Source organism: Notothenia rossii (assembly GCF_949606895.1).
Source record: "Notothenia rossii genome assembly, chromosome: 4".
NCBI classification, from domain to species: Eukaryota; Metazoa; Chordata; class Actinopteri; order Perciformes; family Nototheniidae; genus Notothenia; species Notothenia rossii.
Genome location: NC_136902.1, coordinates 57,870,053 through 57,885,001, shown reverse-complemented (window position 1 = coordinate 57,885,001; position 14,949 = coordinate 57,870,053). Strand labels below are relative to the sequence as shown.

The 14,949-nt window shown below is 41.6% G+C and overlaps 1 protein-coding gene across 1 annotated transcript in view; it reads left to right on the top strand.

Moving 5' to 3' along the window:
• Positions 1–14,949, top strand: part of tyw1 (tRNA-yW synthesizing protein 1 homolog) — a 212,019-nt gene that overhangs the window by 187,663 nt on the left and 9,407 nt on the right. Inside the window, exon 15 of the mRNA XM_079673788.1 lies at positions 11,956–12,123. Coding sequence (XP_079529914.1) covers positions 11,956–12,123 — 168 coding nt within the window. The remainder of the gene's footprint in view (positions 1–11,955; positions 12,124–14,949) is intronic.

The following is a 14,949-nucleotide window of genomic DNA, read 5'->3' as shown; positions in this document are numbered from 1 at the left end:
AAATAAAATAGAATTTGCTAATATTAAGTGATAATATTAGGATTAGTGTGAACAACTAGGTTAAATGTTAGGCTAACAGTGCCTTGGTTAAAGAGCCTGTTGCTGTTTATTTCTAGCTTTGAATTCTTTAAAACCAGCATTATCTTCTTAAACTTGTAAGGTAGTCAGGAGCATCACTTTCTAATGTTTATTGATATATTTAGAGGGAGGGGATCTAAAGGAATGCTTCAAAATTCAGATTAGATGAATTTCTACCATTTTCTTAAATTCATGGTAGTTTCAGTAATCCCATGGTAATTGAGGACACAAGTTATCTAAATGACTAATGTCATCTTTATGGCGTTCAGAAAGGACAGGAGACCGACAGGTGACTATCAAAGGACTAGCAGCAGCAGCAGCATGATGATGATGATGTTAAATGTGTTGTTTTAGAAACATCCATTGCAAATACATGGAATTCAATAAACATTTAATAGCATATCATGCAGTTTGTCTGTGCCTTTTCCTCCGTGTTGTCCTGGTTTGCTGTGCTGCCTCCTAGTCACCACCATGGTTTGCTGTGCTGCCTGGGGATGCTCAAATCGCTTCGAGAAAGGAGTACGAATGTACGGCTTCCCCACTGACACAGAGCGGAGGAAAAAATGGCTGGCTCGAGTCAGCAGGAGCCATTTCACGACCAACAGCAAAAACATATGTGAGGTTATTATATACAAACACTGCATTTGCACTTTTTCACAAAACGAAAACCACACCATTGGGAAAGCTTAATGTTTTGTTTAATACAAAAAAACAGGGAAAGGCTTGAAAAACACTGAGCGTTGAGACTCAGGGTGCAGGGTGAGGGTCTCAGTGCAGGTATTCAGGCTCCATTGAATCCCCCTCTGGTTCTTGTGCTGAAAGAGGGAGTAACAAACAGGAGAAAGGGTTATACACACCTATATATTACAACTATTGGATGGGAAATTGCCTTGGGGAGATAAGGTGTGGTCTTTGTTCCCAACTGAAGTTATGGAACTTTATTATTTGTGAGTTTAACAAAGTATGACAAATGGCATCAGTAACAGATGTGATATGAATTTCTATAAAGTTGTCTCACATTCTTGGTCATATTTTATATACAGTTGAGTATAACATGTCCAGTAAGTATAAAGTGTTTCCTAATACTGTGTATTCAACCACTATGGTATAGTGTATGGTACTATGGTATGGTATCGTAGCTTAATCTGTTATCTGTAAACGTTCCCTAAATCTACTAATTTAGGGATAATCCACTGACATCCTTTAATACACATGTTAATTTAAATCAGATGTACTGATAATATCCGCAATATAAATCTTTAAACTTCTTCTTACCTTTAAAAGTCCGTCACGAAAGGTCTATTATGCTGCAACTCTACAGCTCTGCTAGCCTTGGCGCTAACTTCCGGGGAATGATTGAGAGGCTCCACGATCCGCCATTGCTGTAAAAAAGTGGAGTGAACGGAGATGACGTAACTCTCAGTCTATATGTTCATTGTTTCTACACGGACCACTATTGCGGTAAGCATGTTGTAACTTCCGGTTGTTGTTGTCATCTCCGGGTATCCCGTGTGCCTTTTCTGTTCCTGATAGCTTATTATCTTAACTTAATCGATCGTTTTAAAACTCTTGATCACGGCAACTGCCTGACGTTGTAATCACACGTTACTACAGTTTAAGCACTCACAACTCTCCTTCTCTTAGCGACTGTAACTCCACAGTTGCCTACACTCTTTTCGGGTTTGCTAACGGTAGCTACTTTAGCTCGATAGCTAGCCATGGCTCTTTCCCCGCCCTCGGGTGCTATTTCCTGCTCTAACTGTCTCATGTTTGGTTACTTCCCTACCTCCTTTACTGGTACCGATACATGTGTTAAATGTAGTATAGTTGTTAGGTTGGAGGTGGGAATCATAGCCATAGAAGCCCGGCTCCGCATTTTAGAAAATAACTCAGCTACAGTAAAGCCCATGTTAGCCGGTGCGGACCGGCAAAAGGTAGCTCCTCTTAGCCGTCCCCCGGCAACTCCCGAGCAGCAGGGAGATTAGGTGACTGTTCAGAAGGGGCATAACGCGAAACCCGCAGGTCCCCACCAACCCGTTCACGTATCTAACAGATATTCCCCACTCAGCGAGACACCCGCTGAGAAGCCAACTCTGGTTATTGGTAGCTCTATTATGAGACATGTGAATTTAGAGACCGAAGCGTCCACAGTCACATGCTTTCCGGGGGCCAGAGCGGGCGACGTTGAGGCGCATCTTAGAGTAGGATTGTTATTCACGTCGGTGGTAATGATGTTCCTTTACGCCAATCAGAATGCACCAAACTTAATGTGGCGTCGGTGTGTAGTTATGCTAAAACAATGTCGGACACCGTAATCTTCTCTGGTCCCCTCCCCAATCTGATCAATGATGACATGTATAGCCGCATGTCATCATTTCAGCGCTGGTTGTCTTGGTGGTGCCCAGCAAACAATGTGGGCTTCGTAAATAATTGGACAGCCTTCTGGGGAAAACCTGGTCTGATTAAGAGAGACGGCATTCATCCTACTTTGGAAGGTGCAAATCTCATTTCGGCAAACATTTCAGGGCTTTGTGGACTTAATCCATGACAAACTGGAGTTGAGACCAGAAGGCGGAGTCGGAGTCTTATACGCTTCTCTGCGCTCTCTCCTAGGCAGTCATCCATAGGAATCCCGAACCCAATAAAATACCCAATATTAACGGTGTGTGTGTCTGCCCAAGGACAATTTAAGGTAAAACCTAATAGAGGTGTCATACATAATAACCTAATAACAGTGTAACAAAACAGGAAGATTAAATGTGGTCTCTTAAACATAAGATCTCTAGCATCTAAAGCAATATTGGTAAATGATTTAATATCAGATTATAATATTGATATATGCTGTCTCACTGAAACTTGGTTGAGACATGAAGAATATGTCAGCATAAATGAGGCCACTCCACCCAGCCATATCAATACTCATATTGCCCGAGGCACGGGCCGAGGAGGTGGAGTTGCAGCAATCTTTGACTCAAGTTTACTTATCAATACTAAACAAAAATTAAATTATACCTCCTTTGAAAGCCTCGTTTTTAGTCTAACGCATCCGACCTGGAAAACTTTGCAGCCAATCTTATTTGTTACAGTGTACCGTGCACCAGGTCCTTATTCAGAATTCTTATCAGAATTCTCTGAGTTTTTATCAGCTTTGGTTCTTAAAACAGATAAAGTAATTATCGTAGGTGACTTTAATATTCATGTTGAAGAAGATAAAAAATAGCCTTACTGTTGCATTTAACTCTATATTAGATTATGTTGGTTTTCGTCAGAGTGTAAATAAACCAACCCACTGCTATAATCACACTCTTGACCTTGTTTTGACTTATGGTATTGAAATTGAGCAACTATTAGTCGAACCGCATAATCCTGCTTTATCCGACCATTTCTTAGTAACTTTTGAATTACTGTTACTAGACTACAAAGCATTAGCCAAAAGCTCCTGCAGCAGAAACCTATCCGTTAGTGCTATAGCCAAATTTAAGGAAGAGATTCCACCAATACTTAACTCGATAGCATGTCTGCATGTAAGGGAGGAAACTTATACAAAATGTACACCACCTCAAATTGATCATGTTGTTGATAGTGCTACAGATGCGCTGCGAATAAAATTAGACTCTGTTGCTCCTTTGAAAAAGAAGAAAATAAAACAACATAGATTAGCTCCATGGCATAATGCCGAAACCCGCAAAATAAAGCAAAAGTCGAGACAACTTGAAAGGATATGGCGTTCCACTAAACTTGAAGAATCTCGTTTAATTTGGCATATTACTCTCAATGAATATAAGAAAGCACTGCGTAAAGCGAGAGCAGCCTACTACACTTCATTAATAGATGAGAATAAGAATAATGCAAGATTTCTTTTCAGCACTGTAGCCAGGCTGACAGAGAGCCACAGCTCGACTGAGCCTTCTATTCCCATAGCACTCAGTAGTAATGATTTTATGTGCTTTTTTAACGATAAAATTGTTACTCTTAGAAACAAAATCAATGACCTCTTGCCTTTGACCAGTATAGTGTTATCAACAGCTCCCGGAAACGTAAGTTCTAATATTACACTAGATAGTAAACTAGAATGCTTTTCAGCCATAAACCTTGAACAATTAAATTCAATGACTCTCTCTTCTAAACCATCAACGTGTATCTTAGACCCGATTCCAACTAAGCTGTTAAAAGAAGTTTTTCCATTAATTAGCACTTCTTTATTAAATATTATGAATATGTCTTTATTATCAGGCTATGTTCCACAATCATTCAAAGTAGCAGTGCTAAAACTGCTTCTTAAAAAGCACAACCTCGATCCAGAGGTTTTAGCCAACTATAGACCTATTTCTAATCTTCCGTTCCTCTCAAAAATTCTTGAGAAAGCAGTCGCAAAGCAGCTGTGTGATTACTTAAAAAACTATGATTTATTTGAAGATTTTCAGTCTGGCTTTAGAACACATCATAGCACAGAGACAGCTCTGGTTAAAGTTACAAATGACCTTCTAATAGCCTCAGACAAGGGACTTGTCTCTATTCTTGTCTTGCTCGATCTTAGTGCTGCATTTGATACTATCGACCATGATATCCTATTGCAAAGACTAGAGTACTTAGTTACTAGAGTACTCACTCCATGGCTAACCAAAGTTAGCCATGGAGTGCCACAGGGCTCAGTGCTTGGACCTATTTTGTTCACACTATATATGCTTCCGTTAGGCAATATTATAAGGAATCATTCTGTAAACTTTCATTGTTATGCGGATGATACTCAACTATATTTATCAATCAAGCCTGATGAAATGAATCATTTAAATAAAATTCAAGACTGCCTCAAGGACTTAAAAACGTGGATGACCTTACATTTTTTGATGTTAAACACGACCAAAACTGAAGTTATTGTACTTGGCCCGAAGAATCTACGAAACAAATTATCTAAAGATATACTAACTATGGATGGCATTAATTTGGCCTCCAGTGAGACTGTAAGGAATCTTGGTGTTATATTTGATCAGGATTTTTCCTTTAACACCCACATAAAATCAATTTCAAGGACCGCCTACTTCCATCTACGTAACATTGCAAAAATCAGGCATATCTTGCCTCAAAACGATGCAGAGAAACTAGTCCATGCATTTGTTACTTCAAGGCTGGATTATTGTAACTCCTTATTATCAGGGTGTACCAAGAAGTCAGTCAAGTCGCTTCAGTTGATTCAAAATGCTGCAGCTCGTGTACTAACCAGAGTTAGGAAAAGGGACCACATTACTCCTGTTCTGGCTGCCTTACACTGGCTCCCTATAGAACACAGGATAGAATTTAAAATTCTTCTTCTCGCCTACAAAGCCCTTAATGGGCAGGCGCCATCTTACCATAAAGAACTCATTATACCCTACTGTCCTACTAGGGCATTGCGTTCCAAGAATGCAGGGTTGTTGGTTGTTCCTAGAGTCTCTAAAAGTACAATGGGAGCCAGAGCCTTTTCTTATCAAGCTCCACTTTTGTGGAATCAGCTTCCAGTTTGTGTTCGGGCGGCAGACACCCTATCCGTTTTTAAGAGTGTGCTTAAGACCTTCCTTTTTGATAAAGCTTATAGTTAGGGCTGATTAGATTCAGCCCCTAGTTTTGCTGATATAGGCTTAGTTTGTCAGGGGACATCTTACTTCTTCCTTCTCTCTGTCTATACCTGTGTACTCTCATGTTCCGATTAACCCAGCTACCCAGTCATGGATGATCCTGCGGTCCTGTGTCATGGATCGCGAGTCCTGGATCTTGAGTCGTGGCTGTGGTCCTGGATCATAAGTCCTGGATGGATATCCTCGTGGATTCATCTTCCTATTATACACACATGCATTTCCAAACATTTGGACTACCTATGTTGCAAATGTATTATCTTTTCAATTTACACACGGCATCTATTGCACGTCTGTCCGTCCTGGGAGAGGGATCCCTCCTCTATTGCTCTCCCTGAGGTTTCTCCCATTTTTCCCTTTAAACTGTGGGTTTTCTCTGGAAGTTTTTCCTTGTACGATGTGAGGGTCTAAGGACAGAGGGTGTCGTATTGTCATACTGATATTCTGTACAAACTGTGAAGTCCACTGAGACAAATGTAACATTTGTGATATTGGGCTATATAAATAAACATCGATTGATTGATTGATTGATATGGCGCTGGGGCAGCCGAAACAAACGAATGCAGTGCTTCCATGAGCGTCAAATCCCGCCGCAGATGGGAATACATTGCAATCAGTTGAAAGCTATTTGCGTCCCTTTATGAAGCTGAAGGACCCTAGGAGCGTCACAACTGCACGCCACGGGATCCTGACCAAACGTCCATGGAGCCTGCCTGCAGGCACTAATCTCAGGACACCTCCACTCTCAGTTTTCGAACAGGAAATGCACGCAAATACAAGCCTTTATATTATTAAGGTACAGCGCCACTTTCCGAACCATTGATGAACGCTTGTGTGTACAAAAACGGCAGGCAAAACCATTGTGTTTCCTGTATGGCGAATACAGCTGCTTTATTTATGTCTGTATGAAGTTGTTGTGAGTGTGGACTGGAGGGAGCAGCTACAGGTTAGCTTAGCCTAATCGATCAGTGCATTACGAAGCCAGTGCTACAGTGAACTGTCAACGAGGGGGAGCCCCGCCGGTCATTATCGGCCGATATTCACTCTTAAAACCTTTACTCTAAATAGTTTGATCGGTGCTCTCTATAAAGGCAGATCAGGAGAGCTGGATCTGATCGATATGGACATAAACGCGAGTGAAGTATAACCGGACGCGAGAGAGAGATCAGATCAGCTGCTGAGTCTGACAGAGACACGCAGCTCTGCATGATCGCCCGATGCTCCGCCCTCTGTTTAGAGAGCTGACCGGACAGCGCAAAATGCGTATATGAAGTGTCATCAACGCAAGAAATCATACCCTCGTGGGTCATGTGATTGGCTTAGACTGGAGGAGACATCTGATTGGCTATAGATGAGAGAAATTACAAGTACGAATAGGGTGACCGTCAGCGGAGTCTAAAAAAAAAACACACACGAATGCACAGCGATCCGTGCACAGAAAGCGGTTTGTGTTTGTAGGTGCAGCGGTTTTAATCGGAAAACAAATATGTGTGGATCAAAAATACATATGTAAAACTTTTTTCTGTGTTTGGATTTTATTTAAATCTATATGAAACGGAACACATTTGTGTGTGCATTGAAAAACACAAGTGTGGATCCGGAAATACAAGTGTGAATCCTTTTGCGGATCATGAAATACAAGTGTGAATCCTTCTGTGTGCATGTGTGTATTATGAGACTGTTCTGAGCCCATACCCCCCCCAACACAAATAGTCAGGCTCAGTGGTGGCGCCAGATATTTCTTTTGGGGGTGCTGTGGGGTAGCTTGACGTTTCATAGAGGGTGCTCAAACATTTAGGGTTTCCCATTAATGTACCGGTCGCTACAGTGGAATTTTCTACTGCAACAATCCCCAAGCATATACACAGTGTACCTGCGACTGTTACAATGAAGGCTCGATAATCACCTCACGGCATATGTATGTATAAGCAGGGGTAAAGTGCTATTTTTATAGGTGGTGTGTGGACCTCACATAGGGGGGTCCGGTGGCAAGCTCCTCCGGAAAGATTTATTTTTAACTATTGAATTTAAAAGCACCAATCTGGTGCACTTTGAGAGCAAAATGAAGAGATCTATGGATACCTCTCTCAACACCCATGAAACAGAACTGTAAACAGATTACTTTTTCTTTATGGATATTTTACAAATCACCCTTTTAAACTTTATTCTTTTTTTAATGTCATATAGTATTTCATACCTGTTTTTAATTTATTCTCTTATTTTTTTATAACTATAATGATCATATAAACGTGTGCCTCGGAAATAATTGTTTACATTAATGGTGACCAAAACATTTGATACCCACTGAGATAACACTGAGAGAGTCCTTTAGCTCACCGAGTCTCTCAGTCTGACAGGAGAGGACTCTCCTCCACTTTGTTGTTGAAAAAACTCCTTATATCCGTTAGCGTAGCTTGCTAGCACCAGAAGCTAACAACAACGATCTCCGGTACCGGTGCGCTCTCTCTCTCTCTCGCTCGCGCACGCACACAAAATGGCTCGTTCCACACACACACAGCCGAGCTTTAATGAAACACAGAGACCCAGACGTAATAGTACTGTACTGTATCATATTATTTTCGAATCAAGAATTTTTCAAAATAGAATTGTTTTTTTTGTATCTTTTAAAAAAAAAAAAATTATAACCATTTTTCCTCCTGGTCTCTCGCGCCCCCCTTGTCATGCCTCTCACGCCCCCCACTTTGAGAACCAATGGGTTAACCCATAGACTGTATATACAGTGGGGCAAAAAAGTATTTAGTCAGCCACCAATTGTGCAAGTTCTCCCACTTAAAAAGATGAGAGAAGCCTGTCATTTTTATCCTAGGTATACCTCAACTATGAGAGACAAAATGAGAGAAGAAAATCCAGAAAATCACATTTTTCACAATTTATTTGCAAATGATGGTGGAAAATAAGTATTTGGTCAATAACAAAAGTCCATCTCAATACTTTGTTATATACCCTTTGTTGGCAATGACAGAGGTCAAACGTTTTCTGTAAGTCTTCACAAGGTTTTCACACACTGTTGCTGGTATTTTGGCCCATTCCTCCATGCAGATCTCCTCTAGAGCAGTGATGTTTTGGGGCTCTCGCTGGCCAACACGGACTTTCAACTCCCTCCAAAGATTTTCTATGGGGTTGAGATCTGGAGACTGGCTAGGCCACTCCAGGATCTTGAAATGCTTCTTACGAAGCCACTCCTTCGTTGCCCGGGCGGTGTGTTCGGGATCATTGTCATGCTGAAAGACCCAGCCACGTTTCATCTTCAATGCCCTTGCTGATGGAAGGAGGTTGTCACTCAAAATCTCACGATACATGGCCCCATTGATTCTTTCCTTTACACGGATCAGTCGTCCTGATCCCTTTGCAGAAAAACCGCCCCAAAGCATGATGTTTCCACCCCCATGTTTCACAGTAGGTATGGTGTTCTTTGGATGCAACTCAGCATTCTTTCTCCTCTAAACACGTCTAGTTGAGTTTTTACCAAAAAGTTATATTTTAGTTTCATCTGACCATATGACATTCAACCAATCCTCTTCTGGATCATCTAAATGCTCTCTAGCAAACTTCAGACGGGCCTGGACATGTACTGGCTTAAGAAGGGGGACACGTCTGGCACTGCAGGATTTGAGTCCCTGGCGGCGTAGTGTGTTACTGATGGTAGCCTTTGTTACTTTGGTCCCAGCTCTCTGCAGGTCATTGACTAGGTCCCCCCGTGTGGTTCTGGGATTTTTGCTCACCGTTCTTGTGATCATTTTGACCCCACAGGGTGAGATCTTGCGTGGATCCCCAGATCGAGGGAGATTATCATTGTTCTTGTATGTCTTCCATTTTCTAATAATTGCTCCCACAGTTGATTTCTTCACACCAAGCTGCTTACCTATTGCAGATTCAGTCTTCCCAGCCTGGTGCAGGTCTACAATTTTGTTTCTGGTGTCCTTTGACAGCTCTTTGGTCTTGGCCATAGTGGAGTTTGGAGTGGGACTGTTTGAGGTTGTGGACAGGTGTCTTTTATACTGATAACGAGTTCAAACAGGTGCCATTAATACAGTCAACAAGTGGAGGACAGAGGAGGCTCTTAAAGAAGAAGTTACAGGTCTGTGAGAGCCAGAAATCTTGTTTGTTTGTTATTGACCAAATACTTATTTTCCACCATAATTTGCAAATCAATTCTTTAAAAATCAGACAATGTGATTTTCTGGATTTTTTTTTCTCATTTTGTCTCTCATAGTTGAGGTATACCTAGGATGAAAATGACAGGCCTCATATTTTTAAGTGGGAGAACTTGCAAAATTGGTGGCTGACTAAATACTTTTTTGCCCCACTGTATAAATGGAGGTAGTGTCCGTGACGTCACCCATAGGATTCTGCAGAGTTGCTGAGAAGCCCTAAGTAGGCGAAGTCGGCCACTAACGGCTTGACAGCGATGTCAGAGTCTAATCCTGTCTGCTCCAAATAAGGGCAAAGAGGCGGAGCCGAGGCGGGACCTGCTGCCTCCGAACTGGAAGTAAACAGAGCTAGCTCAGGCTAAGAAGCTAAGCTAACATGAAATACACAGGGCTCTCGAGTTTTGAACAGAGTTCAGAGTGAGATTTTGGCAGCGGTGTTTGGTACTCCAACTTCTGGCTCCCCTCAAAGTTCCCATGAAGCCCTCTGTACCGCGAATGTCAATGGGGGGGGGACACACACACACACATTCAACGGGGGGGGTGCTAGCGGAGTGCACGCGTCTCAAACAAGCCTAGTTTGTTTACAAAATTGCGGCGCAACTTGGTGGGCGGTACCCTGGAAAGAAATCTCTGCGTGAGAAATACATGGTGTGGCGTGTGAGCGTGTGAATGGAGTGAAATGCGTGTGTCTCACGCCAAATGCGTGAGACTTGAGAGCTCTGAATACATGCATACCAATTTACTACTAACAGTGTAGTTCCCCTATATAAACGTTACATTCATAATCAAATGAGACAATCTGCAAGAGAATTAGCTATATTTTGTTATTCTTAATGCTTGTCATTCACACGTTAAGAAAATACGGACTCCACCGCCCGGACCTAACGGAGCCGCAGTGGGCTAGCTCCGGGACGCCAGCTGGAGCTAGCCCCCTGCGGCTCCGTTAGCTCCGGCGGCCACCACTGGGATAATTGGGTCCCCTATTGCTCCCATTTAGCATTATGGGCGCCGTCATAGCCATAGACTATAAATGTCTTACCCAAGGCTGAATCATAAACTAAAAAGTATATGTATGTATAAAGGGTTACGTCCTTAGCTGGCTAATAAGTAACAAGCTAAGCTACCAAGCACACAAACACTTGCGAACGGGACATGTATAATATTATCATTTTAGACTCCTTGGAAGTTCTGTTAGTACATTCAAGCGCACAGCATTTTAATTGTCTGGTATTTGTAACAATATTCCCTAAAAGGCACAATCACCACGAACACGGCTAAAGCTAAAGGGTCAAGTACAGTAACTACAACTAGCTAACGCTGTAGCCTCTATGGTTGTAGCCTAGCAGAGTGGACAAGTTGCTGTTAGCTGACAGTGAGGCATGTACATGTCCATCAAAGTGACCACGCCCTAATTGATACAAAAGCTTTAAGGCTTAATATTAATTAAACAGATGAGTTGAGAACAAATTCACCCCCCCAATCCATATTCATGAAGGGGGGATCTAACTATACAGAGAATATGGTTTTTTGAACCACGATGTAAACATGTTTATTTCTGCTGTAAAGTTGGGCATTTTAACATGGGGGTCTATGGAAATTGCTCCCTTCTGCAGACTGCTCCTACTGGCCACTAGATGAACTGCAGTTTGAGGCACTTCCGTATTAGCGTCCCGGCTCTTCCCCAGAGTTTGCCGCTTGGGTTAACCACAGATCTTCTATTTAGGCATCTAACTAAAATCTTTTAGACAAAGGAATCGGAGGTGTTAAATGCTAACTAACTCCCGGGTTTAAGCAGTCCTTCCTGCACCACTCTCCGTGACTTGCTGTTGGTCAATGCTTTTGTTTACGTTGTGTTTGACTTCATGGAAAATGTATGCTTGTTTATTTCTTGAGTTTATTTCTTGAGTCACTTTTTGGTGTGTGTGTGTGTGTGTGTGTGTGTGTGTGTGTGTGTGTGTGTGTGTGTGTGTGTGTGTGTGTGTGTGTGTGTGTGTGTGTGTGTGTGTGTGTGTGTGTGTGTGTGTGTGTGTGTGTGTGTGTGTGTGTGTGTGTGTGTGTGTGTGTGTGTGTGTGTGTGTGTGTGTGTGTTTTTTCAGGGAGTGACGTACTGCGGGGACAGCCCTGCCAGCACTCTGACCATGGCTAACGTTCCCTGGCACCAGGAAGTGGTCACCTTCGTCCAGGAGCTGGCTGACATGTTGCCTCGGTATGAAATCGCCTGTGAACATGAGCACTCCAACTGTTTGCTCATCGCACACACCAAGGTAGGAACTCTGTGACTACAACGTCATACATCTGAAACATAGTGAGCCCTTACATTGTTGCTATTGCACCTACTTAAAACTGGAATCATTTCAAATAACAAGGAAAAAAATCCATAAAATATTACTTGACTTCAAGTTTATTCAATTGCAAGACTTTTCTTTTCCAGCACATCTTTTAGGTGCAAAAACTGTATTGGTCCCAGCTGCTAAAATATGAATCTTTGTTGGTTTCCTAAAAACCTCTATGCTAGCAAGGACATATGTCCAATATTAGTAATACTCATTGGACATTTCTGAGACATAGTGATGTGCCTTTTTCACTAAGTTATCATGTTCTGTAGATAAAATGCTTCGGCAAAAATAATAAGAATTTCTTCAATAATGACAATGAATATTGGTTGCAGCCCACTTTATTCTACAAGTAATACACTTGCAGTAAATGATATCACTGATAACAAAGAGACAAACCAATAATAATACTCTGATCTAGATTGCGTGCCTTTTCCTTTGTTGCAGATAACTTGTGATATCATTTTTAGAACACTTAGCTTTGCAAAATGTGGCTAAGTTATGAGGTGGTGAGTATTTGAGCTTGCGGTCTAATGACCCTACACGTGTTAAATTGAATCAGAAATCACAGCATAATTGATTAAAAAATACACTCCATTTATAACGTAGACTGTACATATGGAGGTTCAACAATCTGCTGAATGTGTATGATATTAGGTGCAGCTGAGTGGCTGCTGCTGTTTTTGCATATTTTCTAAGGGCGCATTCACACCTGGCTTTTATAGTCCGGTTGAATTGAACCCTGGTGCGTTTAGCCGCTTGGTGCGGTTCATTTGGGTCGGTGTGAACACAGTCAGAGACCTCTTAAGTGAACTAAACAACCGGTTAGGGTTAGTAGATTAACCCGTCGGTGAAACCTCCTCTGGACTGCAGAACGTCTCTCATTATATGTGTTATAATGTTTTGTATCGCACGTTGTCTGATTATATAATCATATGCGCTGTTGCTGTAGATATGCTCTCCAGATTAACAGCAGCATGAGAATAACCTGCCGAAAGTGCCGATGCTCCATGGCGGAGACTCCGGTAGAAATTGTCGGGATTTGCGTTTTTACCCCCTTAATGTCTGACCAATGGTTGAACAGCATTTCCGTGCACATGACTTGTGTTTAAAGTTTATAGTCCGTTTGAGTTTTGCCCAAGCAAACCGAACCTTCTGAAAAATGTAACAAACTGTGGTGTGGTGCGCACCAGAGAAGCAGAATATCAGGTGTGAATGCGACCTTAGTTGTTATTTCAGGGTTCCCATAGGGCAGGGGTGCCCACACTTTTTTGGCTGGTGAGCTACTTTGAAATGACCAGCTCACTGAGGTCTACCAACCAAAAAATAAAATCCCAAATTGCAAGGGTTGCTGAATAACACGTTTTATTTATACATGGGATAACTACAACAGGGCTGCAACAAACGACTCATTTGATAATCGATTAATCTATCGATTAATGAAACGATTAATTAACTATTCGGACTATTACTGTATGCCTTGCACAATTTCTCAAACGCTCTTATTTAGCCATCAACTTTTAGATTTAGCTTGAGGTTGTTTTAGGCATGTGGAAACTAACAATGAAGGCAATAAAGATGAATACTTGATTCAAAAATACATATATTATTAAATTAACTAAACACATTTTGAACAAAATTAACATTGCTTTTTATGTAAATTAAATAAATAATATTTCACATCAAAAGAATCAAGTGTTTTAACAAATCTTATTAAATAATGTGATAACAGAACTGCAAACAGAATAGCTGAAACTTTAACAAAATAAAGAGTAACTCAGTTACCTCTAATCATTAACCCATGTTTGTATAATTGAGTTAACTGTGTGTTGCTGCTAGCATACATAACACCTGACGTGCAAACGTTACTCATGGATGGGGCTACAGAGCTACTAGAAAGACAGTCGAACCCGGTGCATTTCTCCGTCTGAATGTGGTGCACTTTTGCTAAATGTTTAGACAAATTGCTCGTGTTACCGCCCTTACATGCTAAACACTATTGGCAACGAGCATTGTCCACCTCAAGACAGGTAACATTTAACCACACCTTGGAGCGCTTCTCTCCGCAAACCCCGCCGTGTGTTGCTGCATGTAGCAGCTGCGTGTGTGTAAACTGCCCCGCCCCCCTCGCACACGGGGGAGAGAGATCTCATCTGGATCAGAAAGATCGAAAATACACCGACCATAGACGCATTTGTTTGTCTTTTTGCATGTTAGAAACGAGTTGGCGAAACTAAGACTGCGAGATACGGCAGAGCGACGCTTGCTTTACAAATAAGGCAAATAACCTTTGAATGTGACATCACAACAAAATATTCTTCCTCCCATTCTGGGTGGAAGTGGTATGTTTTTAGCTTTTTGATCGGTCCCGCACTCATTTTGTTGTTTGTCTCTTGTTTGCCTCTTTAACTTAATTTGAGTTTTCCGATCACTTGACTGATTTTGTATCGCTTTGCATTCTGGGTTAACAGACTGGAAAACGATAGGTCGCCTGTGAAGTTTTGGGCCATTTCGAGCATTTTCACTGAAGTTATGAGAAAACCGTGTTTCATGGTGAGCATTGTATCACCATGGCAATAGCATTTGAAGAAATCTCAAAACTGTCCCGTAGATGTCTTCACGGCTGGACTGTTAGCACACATGTGAAGTTTGAGCACTTTTTCAACAATTTCATAGGAGTTATACATTACATTAGGAGGTTACATTACTCTCTCTCTTCTCTCTCTCGTCTTTCTCTCTTCTCTCTCTCTTCTGTTG